Raw genomic sequence first — 16,901 nt, 5'->3', positions numbered from 1 at the left:
TAGCAATAAAGGTATGTATGTGTACTAGTACTACAAGTACCTTTACCTGCGTGTACTTGCACTACAAGCACGTGTATTAGTACTAGTACTACAAGTACATGTACTTGTACTACACATATTTATACTAGTAATAAAGGTATGTGTACTACAAGTACCTTTACTTGCATGTACTTGCACTACAAGCATTCGTACTAGTACTACAAATACTGTACTAGTACCAGGGGCGGACTGGTAATCTGTGGGTTCTGGAGGATCACAGAACAGCCAGTGCCCTGGACAGCCGGCGGCCGCCATTCATTATACATCACTGTTTTTATCCCCCCTAGCCTCTGATTATCTACAGTTCGCAATGCGCCTGGCTGTTCATCGCCAGTCTGAACGAAGAAAGCACAAAGTAGCCTTCATTGGTTCTTTTGTGGAAGCAAACTAGCGACGAGCGTCAACGCGCAATATGGATGGTGGTGATAAAAAAAGAAAAGGGTGGCGCGGAGAAGGTTAGGGAGAAAAAAATTAAAGAAACTGGAGAGCGAAGCATTAAAATGTCATAAGTTGACAAATATTTTCGCAAGCAGCAGTCTGGCTGCAACGGCCACGTCGGGTAACAAGTCAACAGCCCAGCCCCCGGCGATGGTGAGAGGGGGAGCGGGAGCCGCTCTGACGTGCAGCCGGTGCAGGGAGAGAGAAAAGAAGAGGGAGGGTGTAATGATTAGCTGGTGGAAGTTCCCCAGACAAGCGCAGGGCAAGTAAAAAGGGACGAAGAGGGTCACTTGCTCGGTATACTGGCAATTGTTATCCACCAGGTAGCTACATTTTAAATGAAATAAATGACAATTAAAGGGTTAGTGCCAGCTAGTGCGTTTGCAATCGTGTCAAGTTACAGTATGCTAGTCCTACTATCACTCTCCTAAGGAAAAATATTTTAGCTGTAAAACAACGTATGCACACGCAGCAGCAGCAATATTAATTCACAAGAAATATAACAAAATATTAATAAAATGAATGGTTTTACTTTAAAGTTTAGTTAGTTAAATTGATATGATATATATTTTTAATCATGAATATATCCTTTTGTTTTCTGCTTAACCGCTGTGGGGCCTGGTTTTTGTTTCAACCGATCGAGTACCGACAGTTTAACCAATGAAGTTTCTGCTAGAACAAGCAGCACCTGACTGCAATCAACTGATTACACTTGTAAAAGTCCAGATTGGTGCATAGGTGTTGTCTTGTTTTATTGGAATGAAATCCTGCGCCCGCTGCAGCCCTACAGTGCCTTGCAAAAGTATTCGGCCCCCTTGAACCTTGCAACCTTTCGCCACATTTCAGGCTTCAAACATAAAGATATAAAATTTTAATTTTTTGTCAAGAATCAACAACAAGTGGGACACAATCGTGAAGTGGAACAAAATTTATTGGATCATTTAAACTTTTTTAACAAATAAAAAACTGAAAAGTGGGGCGTGCAATATTATTCGGCCCCCTTGCGTTAATACTTTGTAGCGCCACCTTTTGCTCCAATTACAGCTGCAAGTCGCTTGGGGTATGTTTCTATCAGTTTTGCACATCGAGAGACTGACATTCTTGCCCATTCTTCCTTGCAAAACAGCTCAAGCTCAAGAGGTTGGATGGAGAGTGTTTGTGAACAGCAGTCTTCAGCTCTTTCCACAGATTCTCCATTGGATTCAGGTCTGGACTTTGACTTGGCCATTCTAACACCTGGATACGTTTATTTTTGAATCATTCCATTGTAGATTTGGCTTTATGTTTTGGATCATTGTCCTGTTGGAGGATAAATCTCCATCCCAGTCTCAGGTCTTGTGCAGATACCAACAGGTTTTCTTCCAGAATGTTCCTGTATTTGGCTGCATCCATCTTCCCGTCAATTTTAACCATCTTCCCTGTCCCTGCTGAAGAAAAGCAGGCCCAAACCATGATGCTGCCACCACCAGGTTTGACAGTGGGGATGGTGTGTTCAGGGTGATGAACTGTGTTGCTTTTACGCCAAACATATCGTTTTGCATTGTGGCCAAAAAGTTCAATTTTGGTTTCATCTGACCAGAGCACCTTCTTCCACATGTTTGGTGTGTCTCCCAGGTGGCTTGTGGCAAACTTTAAACGAGACTTTTTATGGATATCTTTGAGAAATGGCTTTCTTCTTGCCACTCTTCCATAAAGGCCAGATTTGTGCAGTGTACGACTGATTGTTGTCCTATGGACAGACTCTCCCACCTCAGCTGTAGATCTCTGCAGTTCATCCAGAGTGATCATGGGCCTCTTGGCTGCATCTCTGATCAGTTTTCTCCTTGTTTGAGAAGAAAGTTTGGAAGGACGGCCGGGTCTTGGTAGATTTGCAGTGGTCTGATGCTCCTTCCATTTCAATATGATGGCTTGCACAGTGCTCCTTGAGATGTTTAAAGCTCGGGAAATCTTTTTGTATCCAAATCTGGCTTTAAACTTCTCCACAACGGTATCTCGGACCTGCCTGGTGTGTTCCTTGGTTTTCATAATGCTCTCTGCACTTTAAACAGAACCCTGAGACTATCACAGAGCAGGTGCATTTATACGGAGACTTGATTACACACAGGTAGATTCTATTTATCATCATCGGTCATTTAGGACAACATTGGATCATTCAGAGATCCTCACTGAACTTCTGGAGTGAGTTTGCTGCACTGAAAGTAAAGGGGCCGAGTAATATTGCAGGCCCCACTTTTCAGTTTTTTATTTGTTAAAAAAGTTGAAATGATCCAATAAATGTTGTTCCACTTCACGATTGTGTCCCACTTGTTGTTGATTCTTGACAAAAAAATAAAATTTCATATCTTTATGTTTGAAGCCTGAAATGTGGCGAAAGGTTGCAAGATTCAAGGGGGCCGAATACTTTTGCAAGGCACTGTATGTGGAATAGTTTGGAGACCACTGAATTATGGCATAAACAATTAAATGAAATCATTTTATAGACAGAGATATATTGTAATCAATTGGATACATAAAACTTGCTTTGAAAAATAAATTCTTTCATTAGTTTTTTTCAGGTTGATCATAGAGCTAGTACAGAAAATGAACCCAACTCCAGTTCAGCCTTGCAATACTTTGAGCGCCCCATGTCAGACAGTCACAGTCTAGACACATTTTCTTCATTTTCGCTCAAAGTGCACGAAATTGCCGCATTTTACAATAAAATTAAAAAAAAAAAAAAAAAAAATTCTCCCAATGGGCATGCCCCCGGACCCCTTAGGGCAGACATTTCCAAAGTCCGGCCCGGGGGCCAAATGCGGCCCGTGGTCAAATTTCATCCGGCACCCAGCTTCTGTCATAAAATCAATAACCTCATGCCCGCACACAGACTTAATAAATTGGTCAGCATTACTGCTACCAGCATATGAAGTAGCTTACACACTAAATGCTGCTCCTCATTGTGACGGCCCTGGCCGTTTAATAGTTAATTTTCTGAGATTCTTCCAGTCAGCTGATCGTCGCCTCCACCAGCTGGCTGCTTCCCCTCCCACTGTGACGACAGCTGATCGACGCAGGACGGGCCGACGACGTGATTGGCCATCGGAAAAGGCGCCAAGCTTCTTAAACCTGCCGCTGTCAACGCTCTGAGAGGTCGCATTTGACAGTATTCTGTCGCGGTCCTCCTCGCCAGCTATTTGCTCGCCATTCACGCTCGTTTGCATTTGATCGCTAGTTTGATACACTCCCGCTTTTTCGGTGAGGTCTTTTGTGTTTATTCATTATTGGATCGTTTTTGTTCACCACTGTAAATAAGAGCACTGAAGCAAGTAAGGGTAAGTCGCCATTTCCGTTCAGCCCGTTTTCTCCTGTTTTGTATAGAGTAGGAAGTTAGGTTAGACGCGGTCTTTTCTTTGTTCCTTTTACGTGATCAGGGTTTAGTTAGCGGGTGGGGTTTAAGTGTAGTTCCTTTTGTTTGTTGTTTTGGCCTGGGCTTACCCTGAAGTCACGCTTCGTCGGCATTCTGTACATATTCATTGCGAGTTTGATTGTTCTGTAAATAAATTTGTGTCCACTCGTACATTTGTGTGGCTTGTTTTATGTTACGCCCTTCGCGAGCCGTCTTTGGCACGTAACGCTCATTTACCCAGTAAAAGGCAGCAGCACTCTAAGCAACATTACCCCGTGTGACACTTTACTTCCAATTTTAAAAAATGGCGACAATTAACGAAAAAAAGAAAGTTGACTGCGACGGCTGACGTTTCAAGAATAGGTGGAAATTGGACTATTTCTTCACTGAAATACGCAACAACTGTGTCTACCTCATTTGCAAACAGACAGTCGCTGTTGAGTTCAATGTGAGGCGATATGACCAAACAAGACACGCTGACATGTACGACAAGATTACAGGGAAGATACGCGGCGAGAAATTGAAGCAACTTGAAGCTAGTTTAATTTCACAGAAGCAGTATTTCACAAGAGCCCGAGAGTCGAAAGAGAACGCCGCAAAGGCTAGTTGCCAGATTGTTGAAATTATTAATTAAAAAATAATAATAAAGCTAACGTGACACACAGAAAAGTTTGCTAAAATTTGCTTAAATATATTGTAAAGGACGTCAGCCAAGGTCAGCCCCCCACATTTTCACCAAACCAAATCTGGCCCCTTTTGCAAAAAGTTTGGACACCCCTGCCTTACGGGGTCTGTGTTTCCCTTCGTTTAGCGATTCTTGTGGGCTGAGCCGAGTCAAAGTCCAGGGCTGATTTTTAGTCCCAGTCCGTCCCTGACTAGTTCTACAGGTACATGTGTGTACGAGTACTACAAGTACGTGTAGGTGTGTGTACTAGTACTACAAGTATGCATAATTATGTGTACATTTAATAGTACTACAAGCATGTGTACTCATACTACACGTACTATACTAGTACCACAAGTACTGCGTGTACTACAAGTATATGTACTAGTGATACAACTGCCGACTGATCGATTTTCGCGACGTATTAAGTCCGCCTCAATATTTGAATGAACACAGCATATTTAAATGCACGCGGCAGCCTCGCCGTGTTTTGAATAAGGCATGCGCGCCGAGTTCAAAGTGGCATTTCTTTCATTTAATGCGCGAACATTAATAAAACAGCAAGCCAAGCTGCGGATAATCAAAACAATTTGATTTTCCGCCCACGTTTTTTGTTTACACAATCCTTTTTTAGCTGTAATTTGTGAGTCTATCACTGAGGGGGGTCATCACGCGCTTTTCAGGCGAAACGTTCAGATTCCTTTTTTTTCTGCTTAGGTAATTAGAAATTAGCTTTTTCAATTTCACACCCAGGATTCACACCTTGCTGCCAGGCGCAATCTCCTGACACGTTTTAAGGATCCGCGCAGTTGCTTTTTTTTAAATTTCAAAAAGGCGACGGAGTAAGCCGCGCCGCTGCCGACTCGAGCAAAGGTCAGAGATTTGCATTCGGCCTCCGGAGACGACGCGTCGTCTTGAGGGAGGCTGTTAGCGACGCCGCGGGATCTGACCTTTCGCATCAAGTATTTTAATGATAGCTTTGCTTTATAGATGCTTAATGACCACAACAAAGGGTGGGGGGAATGCAGTGGTGGCAGTGATGAACATCCGTTTTTAATAAAGGAAATGAAAACATTTGAATAGGAGAGGCGGAATGTGATTATCTTTCAGTGTTTGCTGCCAGAATTCGCGAAATGATGCTAACCATTTACGTAGCACTCATATGAAATCTTTGGCTGTCATCGACGGCGCTAAATGTCCGAATCGAAAAACGGGTTGGACGTCTGGAGCCATCAATGGAAGCCGATGAGGCGCCAGTTTTGATTAAGGACATTTATGTATTGCTACTTTTTCTTCACAAATCTATCATATTTGTCTCCACCTGTTTTTGTCAGTGATATGAACTCATTGGCTGCCATAGAAAGCGAATGAACATGTCAGCTTTCCCACTTCAAATAGATTGGACATCTATTGATGACAAGCTGGAGCGATAAAGATATTTGGGATGGAAGAAAACATAGACAAAGTATTTAAAACTAGAAACTGCTATTTCTGGAGAAATTACGATGGGGAAGATCGGGATCTTAGACCCGCCCAGGTTGATTTGGGGACATTTCGGGGACATTACCTGTTGATTTGAGGACATTTCAGGGACACGTCTTGTCGATATGAGGTCACTTCTTGTTGATTGGGGACATTTTGGGGCGATGTCCTGTGGACATCCATTTGGGGGACACGTCCTGTTCATATCAGGTCACTTCGTGTTAATTTGGGGATATTTTGGGGACATTTCCTATAGATATTAGGTCACTTCCTGTTGATTTGGGGACATTTCTGGGACACTTCCTGTTGATATCAGGAAACTTCCTGTTAATTTGGGAACATTTTGAGGGCACATCCTAATGATATCAAGTCACTTCCTGATGATAGCTCATTTCCTGTTGATTTGGGGACATTTGGAGGACATGTCCAATTGATATCAAGTCACTTCCTGTTGATTGGAGAAATTTCGGGGACACTTTCGAATGATATAAGCTCACTTCCTGTTGATTTGGGGACATTTGGAGGACATGTCCTATTGATATCAAGTCACTTCCTGTTGATTGGAGAATTTTCGGGGACACTTTCTAATGATATAAGCTCACTTCCTGTTGATTTGGGGACATTTCTGGGGCACTTCCTGTTGAAAACAAGTCACTTCCTGTTGACTTGGGAACATTTTAGGGGCACATCCTGTTGATATCAAGTCACTTCCTGATGATATCGGCTCACTTCCTGTTGATTTGGGGACATTTGTGGGGCACTTCCTGTTGATATCAGGAAACTTGGAAAAACATTTTGGAAAAAATGTACTTCAAATACAAAAATATGTTACATATCATAAGCGAATTAAGTAGTGGTTCTGTGAGATCCAAATTGAATATTTCTTATGACTTCCACGGGCTTCGGCAAGGATTCATACAATTTATTGATGAAGTCATCAGGAACATTAAAGAAAGCAGTCTTGCATGCCTCCCAGAGTTCATCAACATTCTTGGCTGACCTTGCTGAAAAGTGGGGCGTGCAATATTATTCGGCCCCCTTGCGTTAATACTTTGTAGCGCCACCTTTTGCTCCAATTACAGCTGCAAGTCGCTTGGGGTATGTTTCTATCAGTTTTGCACATCGAGAGACTGACATTCTTGCCCATTCTTCCTTGCAAAATAGCTTGAGCTCAGTGAGGTTGGATGGAGAGTGTTTGTGAACAGCAGTCTTCAGCTCTTTCCACAGATTCTCCATTGGATTCAGGTCTGGACTTTGACTTGGCCATTCTAACACCTGGATACGTTTATTTTTTAACCATTCCATTGTAGATTTGGCTTTATGTTGTGGATCATTGTCCTGTTGGAAGATAAATCTCCGTCCCAGGCTCAGGTCTTGTGCAGATACCAACAGGTTTTCTTCCAGAATGTTCCTGTATTTGGCTGCATCCATCTTCCCATCAATTTTAACCATCTTCCCTGTCCCTGCTGAAGAAAAGCAGGCCCAAACCATGATGCTGCCACCACCATGTTTAACAGTGGGGATGGTGTGTTCAGGGTGATGAGCTGTGTTGCTTTTACGCCAAACATATCATTTTGCATTGTGGCCAAAAAGTTCAATTTTGGTTTCATCTGACCAGAGCACCTTCTTCCACATGTTTGGTGTGTCTCCCAGGTGGCTTGTGGCAAACTTTAAACGAGACTTTTTATGGATATCTTTGAGAAATGGCTTTCTTCTTGCCACTCTTCCATAAAGGCCAGAATTGTGCAGTGTACGACTGATTGTTGTCCTATGGACAGACTCTCCCACCTCAGCTGTAGATCTCTGCAGTTCATCCAGAGTGATCACGGGCCTCTTGGCTGCATCTCTGATCAGTTTTCTCCTTGTTTGAGAAGAAAGTTTGGAAGCTCGGGAAATCTTTTTGTATCCAAATCCGGCTTTAAACTTCTCCACAACAGTATCTCGGACCTGCCTGGTGTGTTCCTTGGTTTTCATAATGCTCTCTGCACTTTAAACAGAACCCTGAAACTATCACAGAGCAGGTGCATTTATACGGAGACTTGATTACACACAGGTGGATTCGATTTATCATCATCGGTCCTTTAGGACAACATTGGATCATTCAGAGATCTTCACTGAACTTCTGGAGTGAGTTTGCTGCACTGAAAGTAAAGGGGCCGAATAATATTGCACGCCCCACTTTTCAGTTTTTTATTTGTTAAAAAAGTTGAAATTATCCAATAAATTTTGTTTTGATTCCATTATTGATATTGCTTAACGATTCGATTCTTTATCGATTCTCTTATCGATTCTAATTTGGGGAAAAAGAAGAACAAACGTTTTGATTGGCATCGAGTTTGTTTAATCAGAAGTCACAACCTTACAAACTCACAACGAGATCAAAAGAGGCCCAAAGCCTCAATGTTAACCGTGGCAATAACTTGCAAATACACAAGAATGTGTAACATTTTACTGAAACATTTATCTAATAGAAATAAAAAATATTGGTATATATTGGCAGATAGGTTGTTGTTCTGCCTTTGGCAATATGTGTTAACGCAGGGGTTCCCAAACTTTTTCCTGTGAGGGCCACATAACTTTTCCCTTCTCTGATGAGGGTCCGGGGTCAGTTTGTAACAGAAAAAGTGTGACGATTGCAGGAGTGCATAAATGTAAAAAATTATTGTTTTTCAGAGAGCCACAATTAAATAACCTTTTCTGGATTCTTCACGGAATGAAAGTAAAAAAAATAAAAATAATAATATAATATAATAATAATTATTATTATTAATAATAAAAACACTATTAATTAAATAGATAATAACCAAATAATCCTCTCGGAATTCTTCAAGGAAACGGCCAGGAAATAAATAACACGATTGAGAAAAAAAAAAATTCAAAATGGCCAGACCAAATGTGGAGGCGGGCCGTATTTGGGCCGCGGGCCGCAGTTTGGGTCAACGTGTATTATTTTACCATTACATTGAATTGCATGCCTTTTAGTTTTTGTGGCGCTTACACGGTCATGTGGGGGCGCCCTTGCGCTTCCTCACACGAAGAAGAACGCGCTCACGTGAAGAAGCGCGCGCTTACACCCAAAGAAGAAATGCCGCATCCATGTGAGTGAGCGAGTTAGTGAGAGAGGGAAACACTTCTACGAGCCTACGTTCTTTGTTAATGTTAATATCTACAGAGGGAACACCTGTATGTATCATCTTTTGTGTTGTTGTTGTTGTGTTTCCACTCGCGATCGGACACTTAAATCCAGTTGTGTAGTGGTTTGAACGATGTACTAATGCTAGCGAACGAATGCTAACCATACTGTTATTAGCAGCTAATCATCGCTGATTTACGTTGATGCAAACCTGTTTGTTATTGGGGACGAAATTGATTTGTTTCATTTCTATTCTTAGTTTCACTCTTCAAGTGATGGTTGAATAAAGTCAGCAAATTATACCAACGTCTTCTGCGTCATCATTTGGGAGTTTAGCTAGCTGTATAGCCAGGACTGAGCCTTAGCCTCTCTGTGAGGACAGCGCAGTCATATTCCCTCCCGATGCAGTTATCTCCACCTTGCAATGAATGCAAGTCGCTTTGTTTTAATTTTTCCTCGTGAAGTGAAGACACACTTTCGAGCGTTTGAACCTACGTGCTGTCATTGTTATGTTTATGGCTGCAATGCTCGTGCTTACCCGTCGTAACCTTTCATTTTCACACTCTTTCCTGGTGAAGTGTAGTCAAACTTTGGAGCGAGTGGTTCTTGGCGCCATGCTAGTTTGATGCGTCTGGACAACAACACACGTCACGACGCAATACGCGTCTTTAGGAATTGCTAAAGGGATCGTTAAGGCTTTTTCATTTTGATGTCGAGGCCCCGAAACACTCGGAACCGGTTCCTAATTGGAATCGGATTTTGATTCCCATCCCTAGTCATAAGCATTATTGACATTAACCAACATCTATCATAAGCATTATTGAATGCTTATGATAGATGTTGGTTAATGTCATCCAGCAAATTATCTCACTTTTGAATGGACGTAAAAGATCTGAGCTGGACATAAATGGAGTTAGTGACATAATATGCCACATGACACATATTGACATCTGTCATAAGCATTCAGTAATGCCCATGATAGTGTCATGTCATAATTTTGACGTTCTTATGACAGTCTTATGATGCTGCTGTCAAATAAAGTTTTACCTATTAACCCAAATAAATCATCAAATAAGCCGCACTGGACTATAAGCCGCAGGATTCAAAATGAGGGAAAAATGTAGCGGCTTATAGTCCGAAAATTAGGGTAATTAAAAGTCAGGTTATTAGCAATTGTTCCTACAAAATGGATAAGCAACAAGACTTTTGTCAGGGACTGTAGACGTCCAATCCGTTTGAAGTGGGAGGGATGTTAGCAAATGATTGGCAAATCGTATCGTAGCTCATGACTTACTAACAAAGGAAGTCTCCCCCAGGTAACCTCGACGTTTCAGCGCCACTTCCAGGAACTTGAGCTCCTCGTCCACCACGTAATGGCTCTTCTCCAGCGAGATCCAAGCCCAGTTGAGACGGAACTGCTGGTTCCTTAGTTTGTTTCCACCTACCGAACAAAACAAAAAAGACATCAGACGCACCGTTTTTTGATGCTATTTTTCCTCATTAGGGTCAAGATCAGGCGCCGATATCAGGCCCGGCTACCTCGTATGACGCGGCACTTTTTGAAAAGCGCTACTTTGTAAGCCTTTGAAGGGTCTGTGGGAGGTACGAAGGGCGTCCAAACCTTACACGGATCCGATTGCTTCGCTTCTAATTAAGATAAAAAGGTGCGGGTTTCCCTTCTGAAGCGCTTCCATTCATCCCGGCCTTTTGAAGCCGCTTTCAAAGGCGCAACGGAGACATCCCGCCGTTTCTCCGAGCAGGTGAAGTGTTACATCAGCGGTACACAAGTGGAGAGAAAATAACGGTCTAAAGAAGAAGGGCTTTTTTATCTTATGACGCGCCGAATTTCCGCCTGAATAATTGCTTGCGAAAATTCGAGATGGAGAGAATGGCCGCCTGCCGGTCAAGGGAATCAAAACCATCCGGGGAGGAGACGTTTGTGAGGAAAAGAATAAAGGTCTTGCCGGCTTCAGTGGATTCTCACTGTTTGCGTTCAGCTTGAGTGGGAGTTCTTTAGCCTCATCCCATCCCACACCCGCATCGTTCCGGTCGGTAAATTCACCGACTCGCGAGTGTTTCCATTCCCTCTGCCGGCGTTGACGCTCAACATGCTGACACGGAGTGTTCTATTAGCTGTGAAGTGTGTTTAGACGAGCGTGCACCTCTCCTTTTGACCTATGTGCTTCCTCAGGCGGTCGGAGAAATAATACGAGGAAAATAGGCGAACGCTGGCCAGGCGTTTTAGATCTAAATAATTCGGACACGTGGCTTGAGGCAATTGCAAACAACAATCTAATGAGATCTGAAAACGAGGAACACTTCCACCAATAGACACTTGCTAACAATTCCGAATATCCAGGCCCGCACAGTGGAACTTAGTAGGGTTAGGTAGATTTTTAGAAGAATTTGCAGTATTTTCGATATGGTGTATTGATATACAGTGGTGCAAATAACTATTTAGTCAACCACTAATTGTGTAAGTTCTCCCACTTGAAAATATTAGAGAGGCCTGTAATTGTCAACATGGTTAAACCTCAACCATGAGGGACAGAATATGGGAAAAAAAAAAAAAAAAAGAAAATCACATTGTTTGATTTTTAAATAATTTATTTGCAAATCATGGTGGAAAATAAGTATTTGGTCAATACCAAAAGTTCATCTCAATACTTTGTTGTGTACCCTTTGTTGGCAATAACGGAGGCCAAACGTTTTCTGTAACTCTTCACAAGCTTTTCACCCACTGTTGCTGGTATTTTGGCCCATTCCTCCATGCAGATCTCCTCTAGAGCAGTGATGTTTTGGGCCTGTCGTTGGGCAACATGGACTTTCAACTCCCTCCTACCCCGTGGCGTCAAAATGATAACAAGAACAGGGAGCATAAATCCCAGAATCACACGGGGGGACCTAGTGAATGACCTACAGAGAGCTGGGACCACAGTAACAAAGGCTACTATCAGGAACACAATGCGCCGCCAGGGAGTCAAATCCTGCACTGCCAGACGTGTCCCCCTGCTGAAGCCAGTACACCTCCAGGCCCATCTGCGGTTCGCTAGAGAGCATTTGGATGATCCAGAAGAGGACTGGGAGAATGTGTTATGGTCAGGTGAAACCAAAATAGAACTTTTTGGTAGAAACACAGGTTCTCGTGTTTGGAGGAAAAAGAATACTGAATTGCACCATACCCACTGTGAAGCATGGAGGTTGAAACATCATGCTTTGGGGCTGTTTTTCTGCAAAGGGACCAGGACGACTTATCTGTGTAAAGGAAAGAATGAATGGGGCCATGTATCGCGAGATTTTGAGATAAAATCTCCTTCCATCAGCAAGGGCATTGAAGATGAGACGTGGCTGGGTCTTTCAGCATGACAATGATCCCAAACACACAGCCGGGGCAACAAAGGAGTGGCTTTGTGAGAAGCATTTCAAGGTCCTGGAGTGGCCTAGCCAGTCTCCAGATCTCAACCCCATAGAAAGTCTGTGGAGGGAGTTGAAAGTCCGTGTTGCCCAACAACAGCCCCAAAACGTCACTGCTCTAGAGGAGATCTGCATGGAGGAATGGCCCAAAATACCAGCAACAGTGGGTGAAAAGCTTGTGAAGAGTTACAGAAAACGTTTGTTATGTATCCTTTGTTGGCAATAATGGAGCCCAAAGTATTGAGATGAACTACTCAGGCATTGCCGCAAACAGCCTGCACTGGCGTCATTTACTTATAAACAGATCTAAGAGGCAGCGTCAAGTGAGTGGAGTAGATACAAGCATTCATCGGGGTCGTGCTTTTATTTGGCAAAAGCTTTGACATCTCTCCCACAATAACAATAAATATAGTGGGAAGCAACGTGGGGAAGACTGACAGGAGTTGAACTTTTTCTTAACACCCTGTATTGCACCCAACACAGAGAAGATATATCATTTGCAGCCACAACACACAGTCATGGTTGCACCACTCCCCATCATGCATTTGGGCAGAACAGTTATGTCGCTACAGTATCATTTACTGAGAGCTCAACAAATACACTAGATGGTAATATTTAGTCACAATATACAAACTCACATTTATCCGTTAAGAATTACAAGTCTTTCTATCCATGGATCCCTTTCACAGAAAGAATGTTAATAATGTTAATGCCATCTTGCGGATTTATTTTTATAATAAACAAATAGAGTACTTAAGTACAGTATGTTGAATGTATATATCGATCTTATCTTTCCATTCTAACAATAATTTACAGAAAAATATGGCATATTTTAGAGATGGTTTGAATTGCGATTAATTACGATTAATTCATTTTTAAGCTGTGATTAACTCGATTAAAATTTTTAATCGTTTGACAGCCTTAGTTATTATCTATCTAATTAATAGTGTTTATATTATATTATATTATATTATATTTACTTTTCTTCCGTGAAGAATCCAGAAAGGGTTATTTGATTGTGGCTTTCTGAAAAACAAAAAATTTTCACATTTAGGCACTGATGGAATCGTCACACTTTTTCTGTTACAAACTGACCTGGCCCCTCATCGGAGAAGTGAAAAGTTATGTGGCCCTCAGAGGACAAAGTTTGGGGACCCCTGTAATAGGAAAAGTGTTTTTGAAAATTTCAAGGGGGCGCTGTTTTGCCATTTTGTTGGTTTTTCGCAAGATCGCAAAATTTTTAAAATTTTTGCCAAGCGGCATGTATCTGCAAATTTTAGCGAGATTTTTAACTCCAAAATGTCTGCCATGAAAAAAGGGCTCTTGCACCACTTGGCACTAAAAAAATCATTGAATTCAGAGGCGAAAAATCTACAGAAATGAAACATGATTCATCCAGAGAGCATGAGTGCCCTCTTGTCGAGAAAACATATTTCATACCATGAAATTAAAACGATCCTATCTCTGGTTTTCTGTGGTCTATCGGTTCCAAATAAAAACTAGGAGAGAGGTTGAAATCCGCACATTCAAGGCTCGTTGATGTGATTAAACAGGCTGGCGTGATCATAGGACTTCCGACTGCGAACTTATGTGTGGTTATGTGACTAATGTTTGAAAGCAAATGGTATTTTGTGCTAGCATGCTAATTGATAAACATGAATAAGATAAATAGTAGCTTTTGCATTACATGCAAAGCTACCATCAGTTGCCTCTAAAACTACAACTACCTTCATTTTTACAACATCAAGACTATCTTTAGCAAATCATAATCTTCAAAACTATAGAAACAATAGAAATAAATACTTGAGTCATGGAGGGGTCGAAGAATAATCATATTGTACTTCAAACAGCCCCCTTTTCTTGATTTTAGTTCCTAATAGCTATTTTCCATGCCCAGTCAGCCATCAAATGACAGCTATTATGAAGAGTCCGGTTCATCGGGTGCAAATTCGGTCGTGGGCCAATCGCTCGTGACAAAATCTCCCTCTCTGTTGTCGTATTTGTTTCACAGCACATCCCCCAAAATCTAAATTCAAGCGTATGGTTGTTTCTTCTAGCGGTTTGACATTAACTAAGTAAAGCTTTAACTGTTGTGTGATCCCACACCCCGGGAAACGTGACCCCAGCATGACGGGAACCCCCCCCCACCCCCCCGCCCGATCTTTAACCCCCTACCCATGTGGATTAAGTGTGGCTAGCAGCACAGGACAACGGTAAAAATGTCACACGTTTGATCAGTGAGTCGTGAAGGAAGTCAGCGGAGGTAATGGAAAACTCGAGTCGAGTTGGAATTCACACACTTTACACACGGGGATAAGTTCAGGATGAAGGAAGTCGAGAAAAACTTCTTTTTTTAATGATGTAAGACTTTATATTAACCCAATTGACAATGATACATGTCCAAATTATTTAAAACTGGGAGGACTGGCTGTGAGTGCTCACGTTTCAGTGCCATTGACGGTGCTAGACTTCCAATCTATTTTTTCTGGGAGTGGGCAAATGAACATTCATTCATTCATTGGATTGTGCTGGATGAAATAGCTTTCATTTAGCTTGTGTTGTTACTACTGTACATGCACACAACTAGCTATATCTACCTATATACTACTTCCTTACCTAACAACCTAACATCTACATTCTCTACCTACATCACCTACCTACCGATCATATCTGGAGCAGGGGTGTCCATCTCTGGTCCTCAAGAGCCCCTATCCAGCTTGATTTCCATGTCTCCCCTCTTTAACACACCTGAATCAAATAATCCGTTCATCAGCAAGCTCTACTGAAGCCTGATAATGATTCTAATCATTTGAGTCAGGTGTGTTGGAGGAGGGAAATATGGAAAACAAGCTCGATAGGGGCTCTCAAGGAATGGAGTCGGATACTTCAGATCTACAGTACCTACCTACCTACCGACCTACCGACCGACCGACCGACCTACCTACCTACCTACCAACCTACCATACTGACCCATTTTCTACCTACTTAACTACCTACAGTACTGACCATCCTATATCTACAGACCCACCTAACCCCCCCACCTACCTACAGTACACACCATTCTCTACCTACAATACCTATCTACCTACCCAACCACCCACCCACCTTCATATTTTATAATAAAATGTCAGTTCTAAAGTTAAAAGATTTTACATTAGAGAGGAAAAAAAATAAGGTTTGGATTTCACACTTAGAAATCTTAGGGGGAAGAAAACCGTCAGAATTAACTCAACAAAAATTCCATTCTGAAGTGAAACCGGTGGAAAAAAAAAAAAAAGAAAAAGAAAAATGTGGCAGCCCAATACATAGTTCTTATCTAATTGCATTCAGAAAAAAAGCAAATTGCAGTTACGCACCAAATAAAAATAAACATCAATAACACAATGTAAATAAATAAATAATTTTAAAAAATGTATATGTATGGAAGTATACTTAAGCTACTATTATAACTATACTCACTCACTGCCATTGACGGCGATAGACGTCCAATCTATTTCAACTGATCATTCACTGGAAGTAGCCCTTTTTTGTTGTTTTAACTTCTATCGAATTAACGTTTACTCAGTACATACATGAGCAAACATTAACTTTTGGTTGAGGTTGCAGCGGTACATGGTGTCAGTTTCCACAGGAACTCCTCCGCATTTCTCTCTAATTAGATAAGCAGTTCATGTCCACTTGAAAAAGGGCAGCACGTCTTGCAAAGCGTTAATCTTTCACGGGCCCTTTGTGAACGCTATTTGCATTTCTAGCGAAGGCGGCGGCGGCGAAGCCCTCGCGACCCCACCTGCCGTTAATGCAAATCTTCACATACCGCACCGGGAACATTGGTTCGGTATTAGACTATATTTCATAATGTTCGCACGCAGGCGAGGGTCCTACAAAAGCTGCGCTCCTAACTTTGATTCATACGGTTCTTCTAAATGGCGTGCTCAGCAAAAGGGATTCTTTAAAAAAGTAGACAACTTTGCAGAAGTCTTATAGAATATTTTAAGTATTATAACGACCATACGATATACGATCGATGTGAAAAGTCGAAACACCCCTGTTATTATGATAAGAAACAGACAAATCTTAAAAAAACATCATTTACGCAACTTGATTTCTATTTATTAAGAAAGAAACGTCTACACATTTTTTGTTGTTGTTGATACGGACGGATAAGCGAAAATAACTAATTTTTTCCCACCGTTTTCAAAAAGCGACGCCAGACAAAAAGACTATTTTTTTGCATTTTAAATCTCCTGTTTGATTTCGTGTCGACTTGTCACTTCTCACTTTTCGACTTTGCTCGGCTGCCTATTTTAATTACACACTGCATCTCATTGAATACATTTATTCCTCGA

At 41.8% G+C, this 16,901-nt stretch overlaps 1 protein-coding gene across 1 annotated transcript in view; it reads right to left on the bottom strand.

Annotated features, from left to right (window-relative positions):
- The window catches only part of LOC130917272 (FRAS1-related extracellular matrix protein 2-like), a 231,029-nt gene that overhangs the window by 125,882 nt on the left and 88,246 nt on the right, over positions 1 to 16,901 (bottom strand). The window contains exon 3 of the mRNA XM_057838514.1: positions 10,436 to 10,582. Coding sequence (XP_057694497.1) covers positions 10,436 to 10,582 — 147 coding nt within the window. The remainder of the gene's footprint in view (positions 1 to 10,435; positions 10,583 to 16,901) is intronic.

Source organism: Corythoichthys intestinalis, chromosome 6 (assembly GCF_030265065.1).
Source record: "Corythoichthys intestinalis isolate RoL2023-P3 chromosome 6, ASM3026506v1, whole genome shotgun sequence".
NCBI classification, from domain to species: domain Eukaryota; kingdom Metazoa; phylum Chordata; class Actinopteri; order Syngnathiformes; family Syngnathidae; genus Corythoichthys; species Corythoichthys intestinalis.
The sequence above is the reverse complement of the archived record's forward strand: the minus strand, read 5'-3'. Positions and strand labels throughout refer to the sequence as shown.